The sequence below is a fragment of the Vicugna pacos genome, chromosome X (assembly GCF_048564905.1).
Source record: "Vicugna pacos chromosome X, VicPac4, whole genome shotgun sequence".
Lineage (NCBI taxonomy): Eukaryota > Metazoa > Chordata > Mammalia > Artiodactyla > Camelidae > Vicugna > Vicugna pacos.
Genome location: NC_133023.1, coordinates 86478185 through 86494777, shown reverse-complemented (window position 1 = coordinate 86494777; position 16593 = coordinate 86478185). Strand labels below are relative to the sequence as shown.

At 31.2% G+C, this 16593-nt stretch overlaps 1 protein-coding gene across 6 annotated transcripts in view; it reads right to left on the bottom strand.

Moving 5' to 3' along the window:
• Positions 1-16593, bottom strand: part of STAG2 (STAG2 cohesin complex component) — a 108208-nt gene that overhangs the window by 18483 nt on the left and 73132 nt on the right. For all 6 annotated transcript variants that reach the window (XM_006203981.4, XM_031671361.2, XM_072956804.1 and 3 more), the window contains 11 exons: positions 16403-16506; positions 15258-15350; positions 15030-15119; positions 14128-14331; positions 12734-12804; positions 12344-12431; positions 12170-12250; positions 10299-10391; positions 7494-7668; positions 3303-3442; positions 1463-1564 (listed from right to left, as the gene is read on the bottom strand). In XM_006203981.4, coding sequence (XP_006204043.1) covers positions 1463-1564; positions 3303-3442; positions 7494-7668; positions 10299-10391; positions 12170-12250; positions 12344-12431; positions 12734-12804; positions 14128-14331; positions 15030-15119; positions 15258-15350; positions 16403-16506 — 1241 coding nt within the window. The remainder of the gene's footprint in view (positions 1-1462; positions 1565-3302; positions 3443-7493; positions 7669-10298; positions 10392-12169; positions 12251-12343; positions 12432-12733; positions 12805-14127; positions 14332-15029; positions 15120-15257; positions 15351-16402; positions 16507-16593) is intronic.

Sequence of the window (16593 nt, the reverse complement as noted above, 5' to 3'; positions counted from 1 at the left end):
AGAATTCTCATGCCCTTTGACTAAGCACTTGTAATGACCAGACTTTATCCAAAAGGAATGGTAATAGTAATACCTGTGTACAATACATAGGCACAAAAATGTTTGGTTTAGTGCTATTTATAAGCAAGTGCTAAGAATTGTACAAGACCTCAACATCAAAGAAGAGATCATGGTTAAATTACAGTCCTATAAAATGGAATATTACAATCATTAAAAATGAAGAGGGAAGTATTTAATGGCATGAAAATATTCAGGATTTATTAAAATGAAAATTTGAGGACTGCAAAATAGAATGCACAATACAATTTTTTATTTTTGTAAAATAAGATTCACATAGGCATAAAAAAGATTAGGAAGACTATTAAAAATTATAACATTGTTAAGTGGAAAAAATTAGGGAAAAGTTGGGTTTTTTTCTAGTTTTCCTACAATATTTTCTAAACTTTCTATAGCAAGCAGCTATTATTTTATAGCAAAAGTTATTTAAATGCTGCCTTTAAAATTTTTTAAATTCTATTAATTTTAATAAAGAGTATCCAAATATGCAAATGAAATTGAGCTTTCATACCTAGATTCCTAAGAACAAAGTTTAGCAAAATGAAATGGGTTGGGTTGTGTTTTGCATGCATTTGGTCTCTAGTGACAAAAGTATACTAAGCAAATTATTTTTACCTAATTAAACCTGCCTTGCCACTGCCAAAATCAAAATGACTGTTGTATTTTGATTATAGGATTGATAAATGCTCATTGAAATACATGTGGAAATGTACAAAGGAAAAAGTAAAATTCACCTGAAACCTACCAAAGCAAGTTAACCCCAGCTAACATTCTGGTGATTTTTTTTCCCAAATAGATACAGAGATATGCACAATTTTATAGAGTTGCTATACTATAATCTACTTTATTTTCAAACTATATATTGTAGAGATCTTTACAGATGAATGAATATAGACCTACATTAATTTTAAGTGCTACACAATAGCCACTGCAAAGATGTACTACACAACATATTCATCTAATATACTATTGAGGAACATTTGATTTATTTCTAACTTCTTGCTATTATAAACATTTTTGCCATGTATAAGCTCATTCACCCTTTTTTGCATATTTGTCCTATTACCACTGTGGATAAATTTCTAAAAGTAGAATTGCTGCCTAAAATGGCATACACATGATAAATTTTGACATACATTGCCAAAATGCCTACCAGGAAAGTTGAATCATAAATTGTTGACAGTACCGATTTTCCCTGATACCTCAGGCAACTACAGGTTTTGCCAATCTTGCCAGCCTCAAAGCAAAAAATGATTCCACTTGCACAATGTCTACTAGTGAGACTGAGTATCTTATATTTCCACTTTTATGAACTATCTGTTGCATCCTTTGCCCAGTTTTCAACTGTTACCTTGAAAACTATTAAATGTTTATTATGTTAGCCTAAGCTGGTACTTTGTCTTACCTGTTGCAAACTGAGAATAAGGGTCTTTGCACACTGAATTTTGTCTATCTGCCTTGTTTTACTCATTGTTTCTTTGATGATATCTCCATAGTCGTTATAATACTAGAAAAGAAATTTGAGCAAATTAGAACTTTGTCTCTTAAAATTACTGGACAAGGGGAAATATACACAAAATGTTATGATAAATCACAGAGAAAAAAATGTGATAATGAGTGTGTATATGTCCATGAATGACTGAAAAATTGTGCTGAGCACTGGAATTTGACACAACATTGTAAAATGATTATAAATCAATAAAAAATGTTAAAAAAAATTACTGGACAAGACTAATTTTAGGTTAGTCATATTAGCATGTCACAAAAATGTATTTGGCTGAAATTATGCCTTCAGAGACATGAAAGAATGTTACTGAAATGTCATTATAATTTCTTTTTTTAAACTTTTTTTTACTGAGTTATAGTCATTTTAAAATATTGTGTCAAATTCCAGTGTAAAGCACAATTTTTCAGTTACACATGAACATACATATATTGTCACATTTTTTCTTGCTGTGTATTTCTAAACACATAATTCCTAACATCAGTTAAGTTCAGAAATATCACTTAAGATCTAATCACATTAAGCTCCAGAATTGGTTTTAAGGAGGTATATTATGTAACAATATTTAAGTTATACAGATTTTCAGAAATAAAACAAAGGACAGAAACAAAGTTTTTGTGCTTTTTTTTGAACTATTTAAGATAATGAATTTAATCACAGTTACTTTCATTGCTACTGGCATATACATCATGTGCAGTTTCCAACTTTATTAATTTGGTTTATGGAAATGAATAGCTTGTTAACAGCATTTAAAAGGAAACTTACTATGTGTGACATTTACACTATACACTGCATGTGAATTTTTCTAATTAAAGGTCTTGTTTCAAAATGCATATATAACAACTAACAGAGATAACAGGATAACCATGCCCCTATGATTAATCAAATGTAGAATATCTAAGTCTAAAAGTTTAAAACTTGCAAAATGACTTCAAAAACAATCTTAGTTTTAAAAAAAAAAATCTAACAAGTATCATGCCAAATAACTTAAATTCCAAAGTACTTTATAATGGTGCTAGTATTCTACCGTGTAGGGAAGTATTCCAAAGAGAATTAACTAGGTTTTGTTAAATGTACTATATATTTTATTTTGTAAAAGCAAAGGCTTAAAAAAAGCTTATATTTATAATTAGATTTTACTTGGAAAAGGATTACAGAAAAATTATCATATTTAGTCACATTCTGTTAGTACAATTAACACTATCCTTTCTACTGCTACTTAAAAAGTTAAAGAATCTCAAATGTATTTATGACAATTGTGAATAACCTATTGTGAATCAAATCAGATTTTCAGAGCTTAAGGAATCTTAGCTATCCCAGTGAAACAGACGAAGAAATATGGGATACAAAAAGTATTGAATTACTCAAGGTCACAAGCTGCATAGTAACAAAGCCAAAACTATACCATCTAAAACATATCTACTGACTCCTAAAACACTTTTTTATGCAACGCCAAGCAGGGGAGGGACACCATCCTACTATCTTAAACTAAATCACAAATGCAATTTTTATTAGTGACAGTTAACCTTAAACAAGCTGTTTTCAATACTCCAAATGCAAATGAACTCAAAATGTCCATTAAAAGAGGTGTGGAGATATGAGAAAATGTTACTGAAAATGTTAAGTATTTAAAGAGATTTCTTTTATGCTACAAAAGTAAATTTACTATATAAAAAAATTCAATGGCAACCAACCATAAAAGTAATATAAAAATATCTTGCTATCCATTATTCAATTTTACCTTCATATACTGCTTGAAGATATCTGCAGCTGTATTCATCTCCACCACAGTATATACAATTAGCTTACAAAATGCTGCAAGTAAATTTCTCCTCTTGTGCAGAGCTTCAATTTTACTGGCTTCATCCTCCTGCTGACCATCTGGGGAAAAAAGTTCCAAACATTAAGCCATCTGTATTTTACTTCAGCCATAAATACATGTAATATATATACATTTTACACATAAATACATATATATATATATACACATATACATACACACACACATATACATACATACACACACACATATACATACATATATATACACATATACATATATATATAAAATTCTTACTATAAAACACCATTATTTTGGAGAATTTTAAAAATAAGGAAAACACATTTAAATAAAATAAAAATTATAATTACTCTATCTTCATGAATGACCAGCCCATTTATTACAATAGACAAATTTTCTGTGAAATCAAATAATAATCAGAAGGCTGTTTGGTGAACATGGAACAGGAATAAGTGGAGTAGGTCAGAGGAATTGATGTTTAGTGAGGTCAGGCTATGCTTGCCAAACACATTCATCTACTTTCCTAACAGGATAGTTTGGTGATGAGATCTGCATATTCAATGCCTGTTGGTTAAAGCTCTTTCTTCCCTAGGGGCAGACCACCTCAAAAATTCTCCTATCTGTTCTAAAGATGACCCTACACCTCACCTCAAACCCAAGTTTTATTGATACATACTTCCTTTATACGTATTACATATATTCAGTTTAGACTGACCTAGAAATCATTCTGTCTTTTTAAGATAATTTCAAATATTTCTGTTCTGATCCATTATGTAAGATCTTGATGTTCAATTATCAAAGGAATAGAATTATTTCCAAATTCATAATCAGGAAATCCAGACGACAGCCTCCAAGTATTGTCAAAGGATTGTTTCTAATTATTTGATACTGTAAATAAAATTGTGATGAAGACTTTTACATAAAAAGCTGAACTCTGGACCAATTTTACAAATGAAATTACTTATATCAAAAAATATCGTGTATAAAATAACAGCTTTTTATAACAAGTATTTCTTTCACTCCATCTCTGATAACCCTTGATAACTGCTAATAAATTAAAACCAAGTTTTGAGAGTAGGAATTTGTTTAGGACAGAACCAAAACAAGTGCCTATTCCAGAATGCCGAAGTCTTTTGCTTAGAAACCTAAACCATACTCTTTATTCTTTTAAAAGACTAAGCTAACTTTTTCTTAATGACTCTGTGATTATAATGGATTTCCAAATGATACTATTTCCAATCATTGTGCGGTACTGCTCTCAGGAACTAGAGGTGTACAGACTTAATCCCCCTACAGACTAAATTACCCAGATAGTAAAAGTTTTTTAAGCCTTGAGTTTTAGTTTTCTTCACTTCTTATCAAAAGTTAGCCACCTTTTCTCTTGTGGGGATTAAAGAACGTTAGAGAAGTACCTAACACAATGGGCCTTTCATAGATGTCAGCTGCCATTACATGCTGTCAGTGCCTCTAGCATTCCCTATTTTACTCTCCCCTTCTAGTCTGATGTGGGTGGGCTAACAAACTAAATAGCCATGGGTCTGTAATACCAAGGGTTAGATGAGTACAAAAAGCAATGGAAACTATCGTATGTTGCTGGTGGGAAAATGAAAGAATAAAATACTTGGGAGACTAACTTGGAAACATGTGGTCAAGTTTAAAATGCATACTTATATAGTGGAATCTGGCAATTCCACTCTTAAGGTATACAGGCACACCTCAGAGATATTGCAGGTTTGATTCCAGACCACCCCAATAAAGGGAATATCACAGTAAGATGAATCACACTCCTCTGGTTTCCTAGTTCATATAAAAGTTATGTTTACACTATATTGTAGTCTTACTAAGTATATAATAGCATTATGTCTAAAAAATGTACATATCTTAATTAAACACTTTATTGCTAAAAAACGCTAACCATAATCTAAGCTTTCATGTGAGCTGTAGTAGTAGTAATATCAAAGATCACTAATCACAGACAGATTACCATGACAAAGGAAAAAGTAATGAAAAAGTTTGAAATGTAAGAATTACCAAAATTGACTCAGAAACATGAAGTGAACAAATGCCATTGGAAAAATGGCGCCAACAAACTTTCCTGATGCAGAGTTGTCACAAACCTTCAATTTGCAAAAATACAGTATCTGCGAAGTGCAATAAAAATGAGGTATGCCTGTACACTAGAAAAGCATTTGCACATGTGCTCAAGAAGAACATTTTTGTAACATTATTTATAATAGAAAAAATGGAAAAAACCTAAATGTTCATCAATATGAAAATGAATGACATATGGTTAATTCACATCACATAATACTCAGCAGTCAAGATGAATAAGTTATAATTACATGTCAACAGTGACAAATTTTTCAGATGTTAACTCAAAAAAGCAAGATGCAAAATAAAATGTTCAGCATACCATTTATGTCGAAGCTAGCAACAGAAAACCTTTATATTGTTAAAGGATACATAAACTACTAGTAAAATAAAATGAAAATGCAAAGGCATGATAAACACCAAATTCAGGATAGCAGTTATGTCTAGGGAAAAAGAATAATGGGACTGGGGAGGGATACAAACAAGGGCTTCTTTTGTATCTATGCTTTATTCCTTTAAAAAACAAATCTGAAACAAACAGAGCAAAATTTGACAAATGCTAGTAGTAGGTATGTACAAATGTGTTGTATTTTATACTTTTTCATAGAACTGGAATACATTTCATTTTAAAAGTGTAAATAGAAAAAAAACAAAGTCCAAGGAGATAAGATTGAGGTTAATTCCAAGAAGCTCCCATAAAATTCAGGAGTATTAGCAAGATTATTCTCATTTCTACTTTCTATGGTCTAAATGAAGTCAAGTTAGTCCCCAACTAACAAAAGGGTCATGGACCAAAACTGATTTATCAGTTTTTGGTATATAACTATGCTTTCCTATAGAAGGTTTAAAAACTCCTACTCATCTTTTAGGATCCAGTTCAGATGTTAGCTTATTTCAATGGTGTTTCAACTCCTACAGACTAGTTAGAACTTCCTCTACATTCCCACAACACCCTGTACATAACTCTATTACTTATCAAATTGCATTATAATTACTTGTTTTTAGATAAGTCTTTTCCACCTGAATTGAATTCTTAAAGGAAAAGCTATGTCTCATTTGTTTATATTCATAGCATCTAGTATACTGCCTGCTAACTAATAAATGTCAAATGAATGTTAAAAATGAAGTGTAACTAAAGCAATAGCTGAAAGTGAATGCAATTTCTAAGTACATAAACTTAAAGCATATGGATTTTGACAACTGTTTTGGCTACTTTAGATTTTTCAATCCTGTTCTGGTTAAGTGTTTAATACTTGAGAATAAAGCTCTTTATTGATAAAGATAAGCTAACAAGGCAATTCTAGAATTACAGTTAAGACTCTATTTTGAGTCTATTTTGTCCTATTTTGGAGTGATGTGTCAGTTTATGTATGGACATACATATATTGATGTTATATATCAAATTTAACTTCAAATTTAAAACAAACCCAGAAAGAAGTCAACAAATACTACCTGTTTTTCCATGATTTCTTGTTCAAGTAAGGCATCTGTGTATGCAATTAGGGTGTGAAGAGTAACTTACAACTAGGCAAGGTTGGTTTGGTTATTTACCTGTGAACATTCTGTACTGCCCAAGACTTTTACAGAAAACCTATGTTATAAAAGTATACAACAAATACATCATTTAAAGAAACACTTTATTCTGTTCTAATTACTTGAATGCTGATATCAGCAATGATTAAGGGGAAAGGGAAGCAAACTGTATTGAGTACCTACCTTCTACATGCCCAGGCACTGTACTAGTCACTTTACTCAATTTAATTTACTCATACAGTACCAAAATCTGTAAGGCAGCTACAAATTAGAAAAACCAGCTCACAGCTAGTGAGAAACAAAGATCTGATTCCAAAGCCTATGGTCTGTGGTATCACATTGTCTTTACAATGTTACAAGAACTGAACACAAATTGCATTGGGAAATGTACCCATGTTTCATGTTTTAAGAATAAAGTATCAAATAGTAGTGTAACACTTCACACATTACTTAAATTTGATTTATGGTAGACACATAGATTTAACAAAAAGATGGCAATAAAATTACCTGCACTGTTATTGTCATCATCCTGTTCGATGAAGACATGATCCAGAATAAAGCTGAGCAACTCAGACTGCAATGAAGAATCAGGGGTGTAAACTAATGGCTCTAACATGTCACGTCCTCCTGACATAATCTGATGGCTGAAGATCATCAAAATATCACATAGAATTGTGAAGGCCTATTAAAAAAAAAAGGAAAGCATACCATAAACCCGTTTCTCACCAACTGCCACAAGTAACTTACATATTTAATGTGGAATACAATCCAACATTCTATATTTTAAACTCTTTAGAAAAACCAATCTCTAGTATTTTCCTAAGATTTTAAAGGTAAGGAGTGTAATTTCTGCAACAATAACTCCTGATATTTGCACTGTGATTTACAAACTGCAAAGTAGTTTCACAAATATTCTTTTTTATTGTCAACAACTTGTAAGTGGTTTGTGCAATATATCATTAGAACATGCACACTTGAAAAAAAGGAAAAAAAACATGCAGGCAGGACTCAATCTCAGGTTTTCTGGCTCCAAATCTCATACTTTACACTATACCACAATGTCTCATGGTATACATTCTCAAATATAAAGTAATATATAAACTTGGAAGACAAAAATTTATACCAAGAAGATAAATTATCTCCTCGAAGATCTCTTAGAAGACAGATCCCTGAAGATCTCTTAGAAGAGAGATCACAAAGTCCATGGTACTTTTTAAGCACTCCCATTGTCCATGAGTGTTGATTAAATAGAAAAAGCATAATCAACTATGGGCCTGCTTACTAATCATCAGACAAATCTGATAGTATAATACACATAAGGCTACAAGTTATATACCTCCAGGAGCTTTATAAAGACTCTGCCAGGAGTTTTAAATAGAGTCAAACACTGGTAAAAATGTCAGAAGATAACTGGAAAAATTTAATTATCTGTGGGAAGACGTAATGAAAATAAAATTCAGGGGTCACAAAGCTAACAGAATAATTACATAATGGAAGACTACAATTAGAAGGACAGATTATACTATAGACCACAAAGCAGATCTTAATAATAGTTTTGCTTTTTTGGAACTAACCACATTTATTTTCTCTCTTTATACTTTTTACCTTTTCTTTTGGTCTCTTCTTCTCATTTCACTACTATAGTAGTAATTTATACCTATCAGGATATTTGAGTTTTCAAAAGCTTTTGCGACATACACAGTAAAGATATAAACATGGTGACATTTACTAATTAGGTTAACTGGCAGGTCTTGTCAGCTGACCAGGGCATATTCCTGGAAGCTGTTAGGAACACTAATACACAAGCTATTTAATGACCAAATAATTAATCTCCAAGGCCTAAACAACAGATTACATATAAAGGAGATTACACACACTAACCCGTAAGGAATTATATGTTAACACTGTAAGAAATAAGGAATACTAAGCTGAATATCTTGGTCGCCTATGAAAATATATCAAGTAATACTTCATGTATTAAGTTTGGATCAGTATATTCTTCGTTAAAATCCTATTATAAGACTTTGACTCTCAACTCATTTTACTACCTTCAGAAATTTTGTTCCTTTAACCTGAATTGTAGAGAAGAAAATTCAAGTTCCAAGTCCTTTACTGTTACAGTTCAAAACTACATACTCAAAACTGGAGAGAATTCAGTAATGCAGTAATTATGGCAATATACTTTATTGTTTTGAAAGAAAAACACACAATTCAGTAACTGGATCTTGGCCATTTAGTATCTTCTAATTTATTTGTGCCCAAGCATATAGTATGGGAGGGACAAAAGGGAGTTGGAAATAATAAGAAAAATGATACTAACAGTGAGGTATTAAATGTAAAAAAATTTTAACAATGAAAATCCAAGTGTATTTCATTAAAATTAGTTTGGATATTTTAAAATGAAATAAAGACAAGTGACAAATAAAAGGGTTGAATGTTTTCTTGGTAGCTTTAAGAAGTTAATACACTCTAAATTAAACAGTACCCAACAGAACACAAGCTGCTAAAAAGAGCACTTATGAGAACTACTGGGGCTCTACCCCAATATACAAAGGTTAAGCAGGATAAAATGTTCAAAACCCCTTGAAATCACCACAAGCATTCTGACTGTATCATTATTAATATTTCTTACAAAATGATTATAAAAACATCTTCCCCACAGAAGCATTCAAAAAGTATGCATCCAAAAAAGCTTAATCCTCTATTAGGGAATTAGAACTAAATAGGCTCTTGGTCCCAGGATCAGAATTCATTTTACAGATGAGAAAACTACCTATTGCACCAGATAACACGGTATTTCCAGAATGAGAAGCTGGCAGTAATGGAGTCAAGAGGGCATATGGGGTGGGAAGGTAACACTTTGAAGACAGGGAAATGATTAAAATTTTTATTTCAGACAAAGACCACGTAAGAAAAAATTTTAACTTACACAATCAGGATGGGCAGGAATTCAACATCTGATGATACTCTCAGAGATGACAAAATCGGATGGACCTTTCCTCCCTGAGGCATACTTGTTATACTTGTTGCTTCCAGGAATAACTTATGTAACTGCATACACCTACTTTGTATATTTGGGTCTATTTACCAAGTGGCATGAAGAAACAATAACACAGAGTAACTGTGCTATGAGGGTAATTTGTAATGCTCTGTATGGAATTAATGTTAATCTGGTTTTTGAGCAGGGTCTACATGGATAGATACAAGATATTTCTACTTTGCCCAATTTCAGTATTACTTAAATTTTCTAGGTTAGTTCAGGTATTTGTTCAGAGTATCTTACAAAAATTGCTGTCTATAGTAATTACTAACCTGTTCCTTAACAGTAGTATTCACGTTGGTCAGGTAATGCTGACATATCTGACAGAATACCCTCATCTGTTTCTTTAAACGCAGCAAGTCCTCCTTAAAAAAATTTAACATGAACATTTTAAAATACTGTATTAAAAACTCATTCAGTATTTAAGATGTTTTAAACTAAATAAAACAGCATCATATATTTATATTAAAACTGCTTATGTATTAGATTTAAATTCTTTATTATTTATCAGAAAACAAAAACCATTTTTCCTTAAAATCTCAACAAATTACAGCCTTAAAATTACAAGGTATATTAATGGATAATATCCTGAATGATTTGAGTCCTTTAGAATGAGAAAACTTGTATGATTATATATGGCTATCCATCTAAATCCACTACCTCAGAATGCTTAAAAAGTAAAAACGTATGCTCCATCCTCACTTTGTAATTTGAAGGATGGCTAACTGATGAATGGAATAAATTAATTAATAAAAAAAGGGAGAGCATTTCCATTTCAATTGTAGGAGATTGGTTGTGCTTTTTAAAAATAAAGGTATCAAAAAAATTAGTTTTTTGGTATTACTCCACTTAAGGGAAAAAAAGTCTTACAAACCTACACTAAAAAGATTCTTTTTCTTGCATTTTTTCCCTAAATATTTACCAGTTAACTTAAAATAGGAAACTATTCTATATAAAGATCATCCACACTAATACGTTTAATGCATTACTTTTGGCCCACCTCTTGATACTGGATGTGAAGCGATAGAATATCAGTACACGTTTGATATATGTAATAGACAAGTTAAATAAAAACAGGTTTAACGTGGAGATTGATTTGGTGAAGAAAACTCAAACAAGCTTCAGCATAAATGATTTTGTATTCAATAACCTTTATTTTTACCTTTTTCCCTCTACTAAAAGTATTTTCCCATGTTAACTCAATGCTTCCGATTTAGGTGAGCAATCATATTTTGCTAATATGGTCATTATTCCTACCACAAGCTTAATAATGAGTTAAATAAACTTTTTGGGTATTTGACAAAATGTACACTATTTTAACAACAGTACTATAGGTTGCCTTTCAAGGAGGAAATTTGTAGATATAGTAGCATCTTGTGCTTAAAAACCTCAAAAAAATTCTAAAATTATTCTGTGATTTTATATAAAACAAACTTATTATTCAGAGGATTACTTTTTTAGGAAAATAATTATGAACTAATTCTTTAACTTCCAAAAAATTACTTAATATTTATAAAAATGTGCCTAAACAACATTTAAGGTAACATCTACTGCAAGTAGGATGTTTAAGCTTCTAACTTACAAATGAAAAGGGCAATACCATTGAATTCAACTACTAAATACATCAAAGATTACCATTACAGATAAAAATTTTGAAAGTTCTATGAACTCGTAGTTGGCACATTATACTCAACCAGAAAGTGATTTATCATGAATTTGGAATATCAGGAGAGAGAGCCTAAATATGAATAATATGATCTCAAAACAATACCAAGGCATAAGATCCAGGGGCAGGTGACTTGTAATCATTAGTTTATGAAACTCAGTACTCTTATCTGCATGTTTCTAAGGCTCTTGGTCATAATTTTCAAAAATCTGTATGTACTCAGCACTTTTGAGAATGATATGAAAATCCATAAATTATGCTTCCTTCAAGTGTGATTTAATTTGAAATCATAAATAAAACATAAATATGTTCTTTCACTGAATATATATCAAACTACAAATAATTGTTTTTAAAATTACACATGCCTCAACAGTAGATTAGCAATAAGCAAGACTTTACTGAAATAATTGGTCCTGGTTTGCTGAAAACAATTAATGGTACTTAATATAACAAAGATACCATTGAACCACCACAAACCTTTGTAGAGCTGCTTTCAGTTATCTTTGCAAGCTGCCAAAGGATTACATAGTGAGTACATTGCAGTGCGTGAATAACAATCTGTAAAAAGGAACCAAAAGAATACAGTTAAAATTAAAAAGTCACAGTCTTCAGTCTCAAAGTTAAATACGAAATTTATAAATAAATAAAAACCTGCTCAGGCATGTCTCCATTTTCAATTCCGGTTTTCAATAGTTTATAATTACAGGCAAACAAATCCCACTTTGAAAGATCATGGGCACTGTAAAAAAACAATAAAGTTGTATTAAAAAGTTAAGCTTAATCTTATTTGTTTTGTACTTGAGTGTTAACAGAATACTGAATATAGTAAACTTTTTAACATGCACCCACAACAACAAAATGTGTATTTTTTTGAAAGTATGTTAGGATAATTTGTCATTCCCCATTCAAAACATGACTCTTACAAGTACGTTTTTCCCAAAAGCACAAGAAATCCAGCAAAGAATTTCACATTATAACCCAAAATATGCAAGTTGGTTCTGATTTTGCTACAGTTTTGAGAAATCAGAAACTTCAACTTACTTATGAAAAGCAGTGATTCTCTTCAATGTTGACAATACCTGGTATGCATCATCTTCATCAGGTTCTTCACCCTATGAATATTATACCGTATTAAACATTAATAACCACCAAAGTGAAAAATCTTAGGCTATCACATTAGTGATACCACCTTGAAAAGAATAACCTAATTAAAAACCACAAATTAACTTTGTCATTCAGTACCTAGACATGGCCAAATTTAAAGCAATATGGCTAGAGTAATGAGTCAACACAGAGTTATTATCAAAGGTACATTATACTCATGAGAGAAAAACTGAACAACATTCTCCCTTTTTCCTTTAAGTAACCTTGACACAAAACTATGAAGACATCTACTCTTTCATGGTAATAAATGAATTAGAACAATAAAGAAAAATTTAGTAGAGGACAAGCAAGAGATCATAAAAGATAAGACCTAAAGGACAAAATCTACTAAGTAAATGAAACAGTGCTCAAAAGATATCAAAACAATCACAATTAATTTGGAAAAAATCCTAGATATGCTAGTCTTTTCTGGGTATCAACTTTCCAATTTAGAGTAACTTTTGAGTTTTTGAAAATTTTGAGTCTCACTACAAGAAACTTACAAATTAAAAAAAATTCTATCAAACTTGAAGTCTCTCAAAACAATTTTTATATAAAGTAATTAAACTTAATTAACAAACCACTGCTTGACTTTAATTTTTCTAATGAGAATCATATGCAGCCAAAAGTAGAGCCATTAAAAATTTTAACTAAGAATGTTAAAGAATTGTTTTTACAAATTATAAAACACCATATCATTTTTGCAGCATTAATGACAAAAGTGATATGGAAAAAGCTAAGTGCATTAATTTAAGAATGTGACCTTTTACTTTATGCAAATCAATTAAACTATTAAGTATATATTTCCATAAAAGAAAAAAAAGTCACAATAAAAATACAACTGTATTTGAGCACCACATTTAAGCCTCTTTGGAAATACAATAGAACAACGAAACGGCTATAATTTACAAGGCTTTATAATAACAAAGACTATAAATAAACTTCCAAAATATTAAGAAATACCCTACTTTTTGAGGCTACATGACCACAATCTAGTTCTACTTTTCTGTTCCATTAACATCCTGTTCCCTAATAGCCTCTTGTTCAACTAAACCTTGGTAACATCCCAGATCATTTCTTTAAGTAAAAAAGGGGGAGAAAGATGTTAGTTTTGCTTTCACCTTCTCACAGATTCTTACCACCTTCTATTTTGATGAAAGAATAATAGTATCATGATTAATCACAGAATAAAAAGTCTGAAGGTCTTTTCACATACTGCTGGAACTATCCCTAAAACTTATCCACTTGGTTATGGGGGAGTAGGGGGTTGACAAAATACTTGAAATGTATACCTCTTGCAGAAAATCTTCAAGAAGTCGGTTAAATTTATCTGCCAACTCATCTATCAGCTGACTTCTTGAAATATCTACTCTGTTGAAAATTGTGAACTCTTCATTACAGAGTGCATGATAAGTTTTAGAACATGCTTCCAAAACATCTGTATCTGTGTGCTTCTCTACAATATTCCGGATCTGTCGTAATAAGGCATCCAAATGCTGCAAAATCAAAGTTTTCTTCATTAAAACTAAGATATGTATGATTGGCATAAAAATGACTATGAAACTAGGGTGAAAAGCTTCAAACATAGTAACTCTACAACCATTAGGGCATACATTTTAAGTTTTTCTTGTCACAGTAAATACACTGACCTACCCATATTTATTTCCCCAGATTTAACAAGAATATTACCTATCTCATAGGGTTTGGGTGAGACGTTAATACATAGAAACACATTTTCCTAGAACATAGTAAATGTGCTTAATGGATATTAGCTGTTTTCATTTTGCAATTGTTATTATCCAGTTATGCACCCTCAATCTCCAAAAATGATCAGTGATATAGTGACATAATGGCTAGGAATGAAAGAATGGCTGTGGGCTTGAATCAAAGGGAAGCCTCATTAGTACCATTCTCTAAATCCAACTTACCTAAAATATGTAAGGCATACAAGATATAGGTTTCATTTCACATTAAAAGTTATAAAAACATATTTCAAAAAATATAAACAAGAAATATGATGGGATGAACTAAATTGACAATTCTTCTTCAAGTTTCTTTTTTTTCCTTTTTTTTCTTCTAGTGGAGGTACTGGTGATTGAACCTATGACCTTGTGCATGCTAAGCATGTATTCTACCACTGAGCTATTACCCTCCTCTACTTCTTCAAGGTTTTTATACCCAGAACACACCATACCTTTTCTAATCGTCCAGTGGTATATATTTCCAAATCAAAGTATTGCGGCAATTGCAACAAATTAGTCACCTTTTCTGCATCTACAGAGTACTTTGAAACAAACAAAAAAAAATCATGTCAAAAACATCACAATGATGGTAAGTAAATATTATGATAAAATCCTGTGTGGCACTTCCAAACAAACCTTGTAATATCTTAGTAACACTCTTGGTATTGACACAAACTTACTTTAGCTAATAACTGAGGAAGAGCCACAGCAAAAAGTTCAGTGATTTTTGTCCTGTCATCCAACTGGGTCTTCTTCTCCTTTGCTGTCAGCACCTAAAGTAACACAAGAAAGTTTCTAAGCAGTATTTATTAATAAGCCCATTAACACTTCAGGTGCTCAAGATTAAGATAGGCTATACAAAACAAGTAAAATAAAATGACATTTTAAATGATACAAAAATTTCTACTGTAAAACTTGAAATCCAGAAGTGACAGAGTAACCTGCACATTACTTAAAAAAATAATAACAAAAACACTTTGAATAGTTCAAATAGTTCTAGAGGCAAAATCAATACCCAATTAGATTAACCAACTTTACCTTTGGATGAAAGAAGAGGTAGTTAGGAATAGGAAATGTAGCTTAGGAGCTTATGTAATAATGTGACTGAATAACATTTTAGCCTACTATAAGCTGGGCCATGATCCATGGGTTACCAATTCAACATAATAATAGGTTACTACCAGCCATCAGAAAAATAAGGGAAAGAAACACAGAAAGAAAACAAAAGAAAACAGAATGCATCATACAAGTTTCCATATTGTTGATAAAATTCTGTTTCAGTTATACACAAATACATATATATAGATGTGTACTAGGTCACAATATAAAACTGTATTTTTGTGCTTCACAATCAAAGTTTGAATACTTGTGCAACTGTCGGCCTATAATACAAAATATATGCGAACTTTGCAATGATGCCTTAAAATCTAATTCCAGGAAATAGGAACTTCCCCCATTTTAATGAATACTTATCCTATTTTTATTTCCAACTTTTATTTTTAAAAAAGAAAGCAAATCTATAAGTAAACTAAAACATACGAACACACCATTCTAAAATGGTGCACCACATTCAGTCTTGAAGGCAGGGACTGTCAATCATTGTATCTCCTATAGTTTACCAACAAAGTATCTTATGGAAGAAACTCAATTTCACAAATTGCTAATGCTTTAAAATTTACTTCTAACATATATTTGTAAGCAAAGATCATCTGAAAAATAAAATTTAAGATTCAAAATTTGGTTAAATGGTTACAAGTAAGAAATTTTTAAAAGATGTTGAAAAACGAGAAGTGTAATTTAGAATACTGAAAATATGTTGGCATACCCTTTTTCCTGTCCCTCTCCCCACAGGAGGATGGCATTCAGCTGCTTGTCTAATGGTACAAAGCATTATTTCAATCAGAGCACTCTCTTGCCTGTCTGTTAGAGCTGGAAAAAAAAAATCAGAAAGAGATGGTTAACCTATTTCTTTTCCCTATATGCCACTTATAATTATTACATAACAGCTCCTTCTGC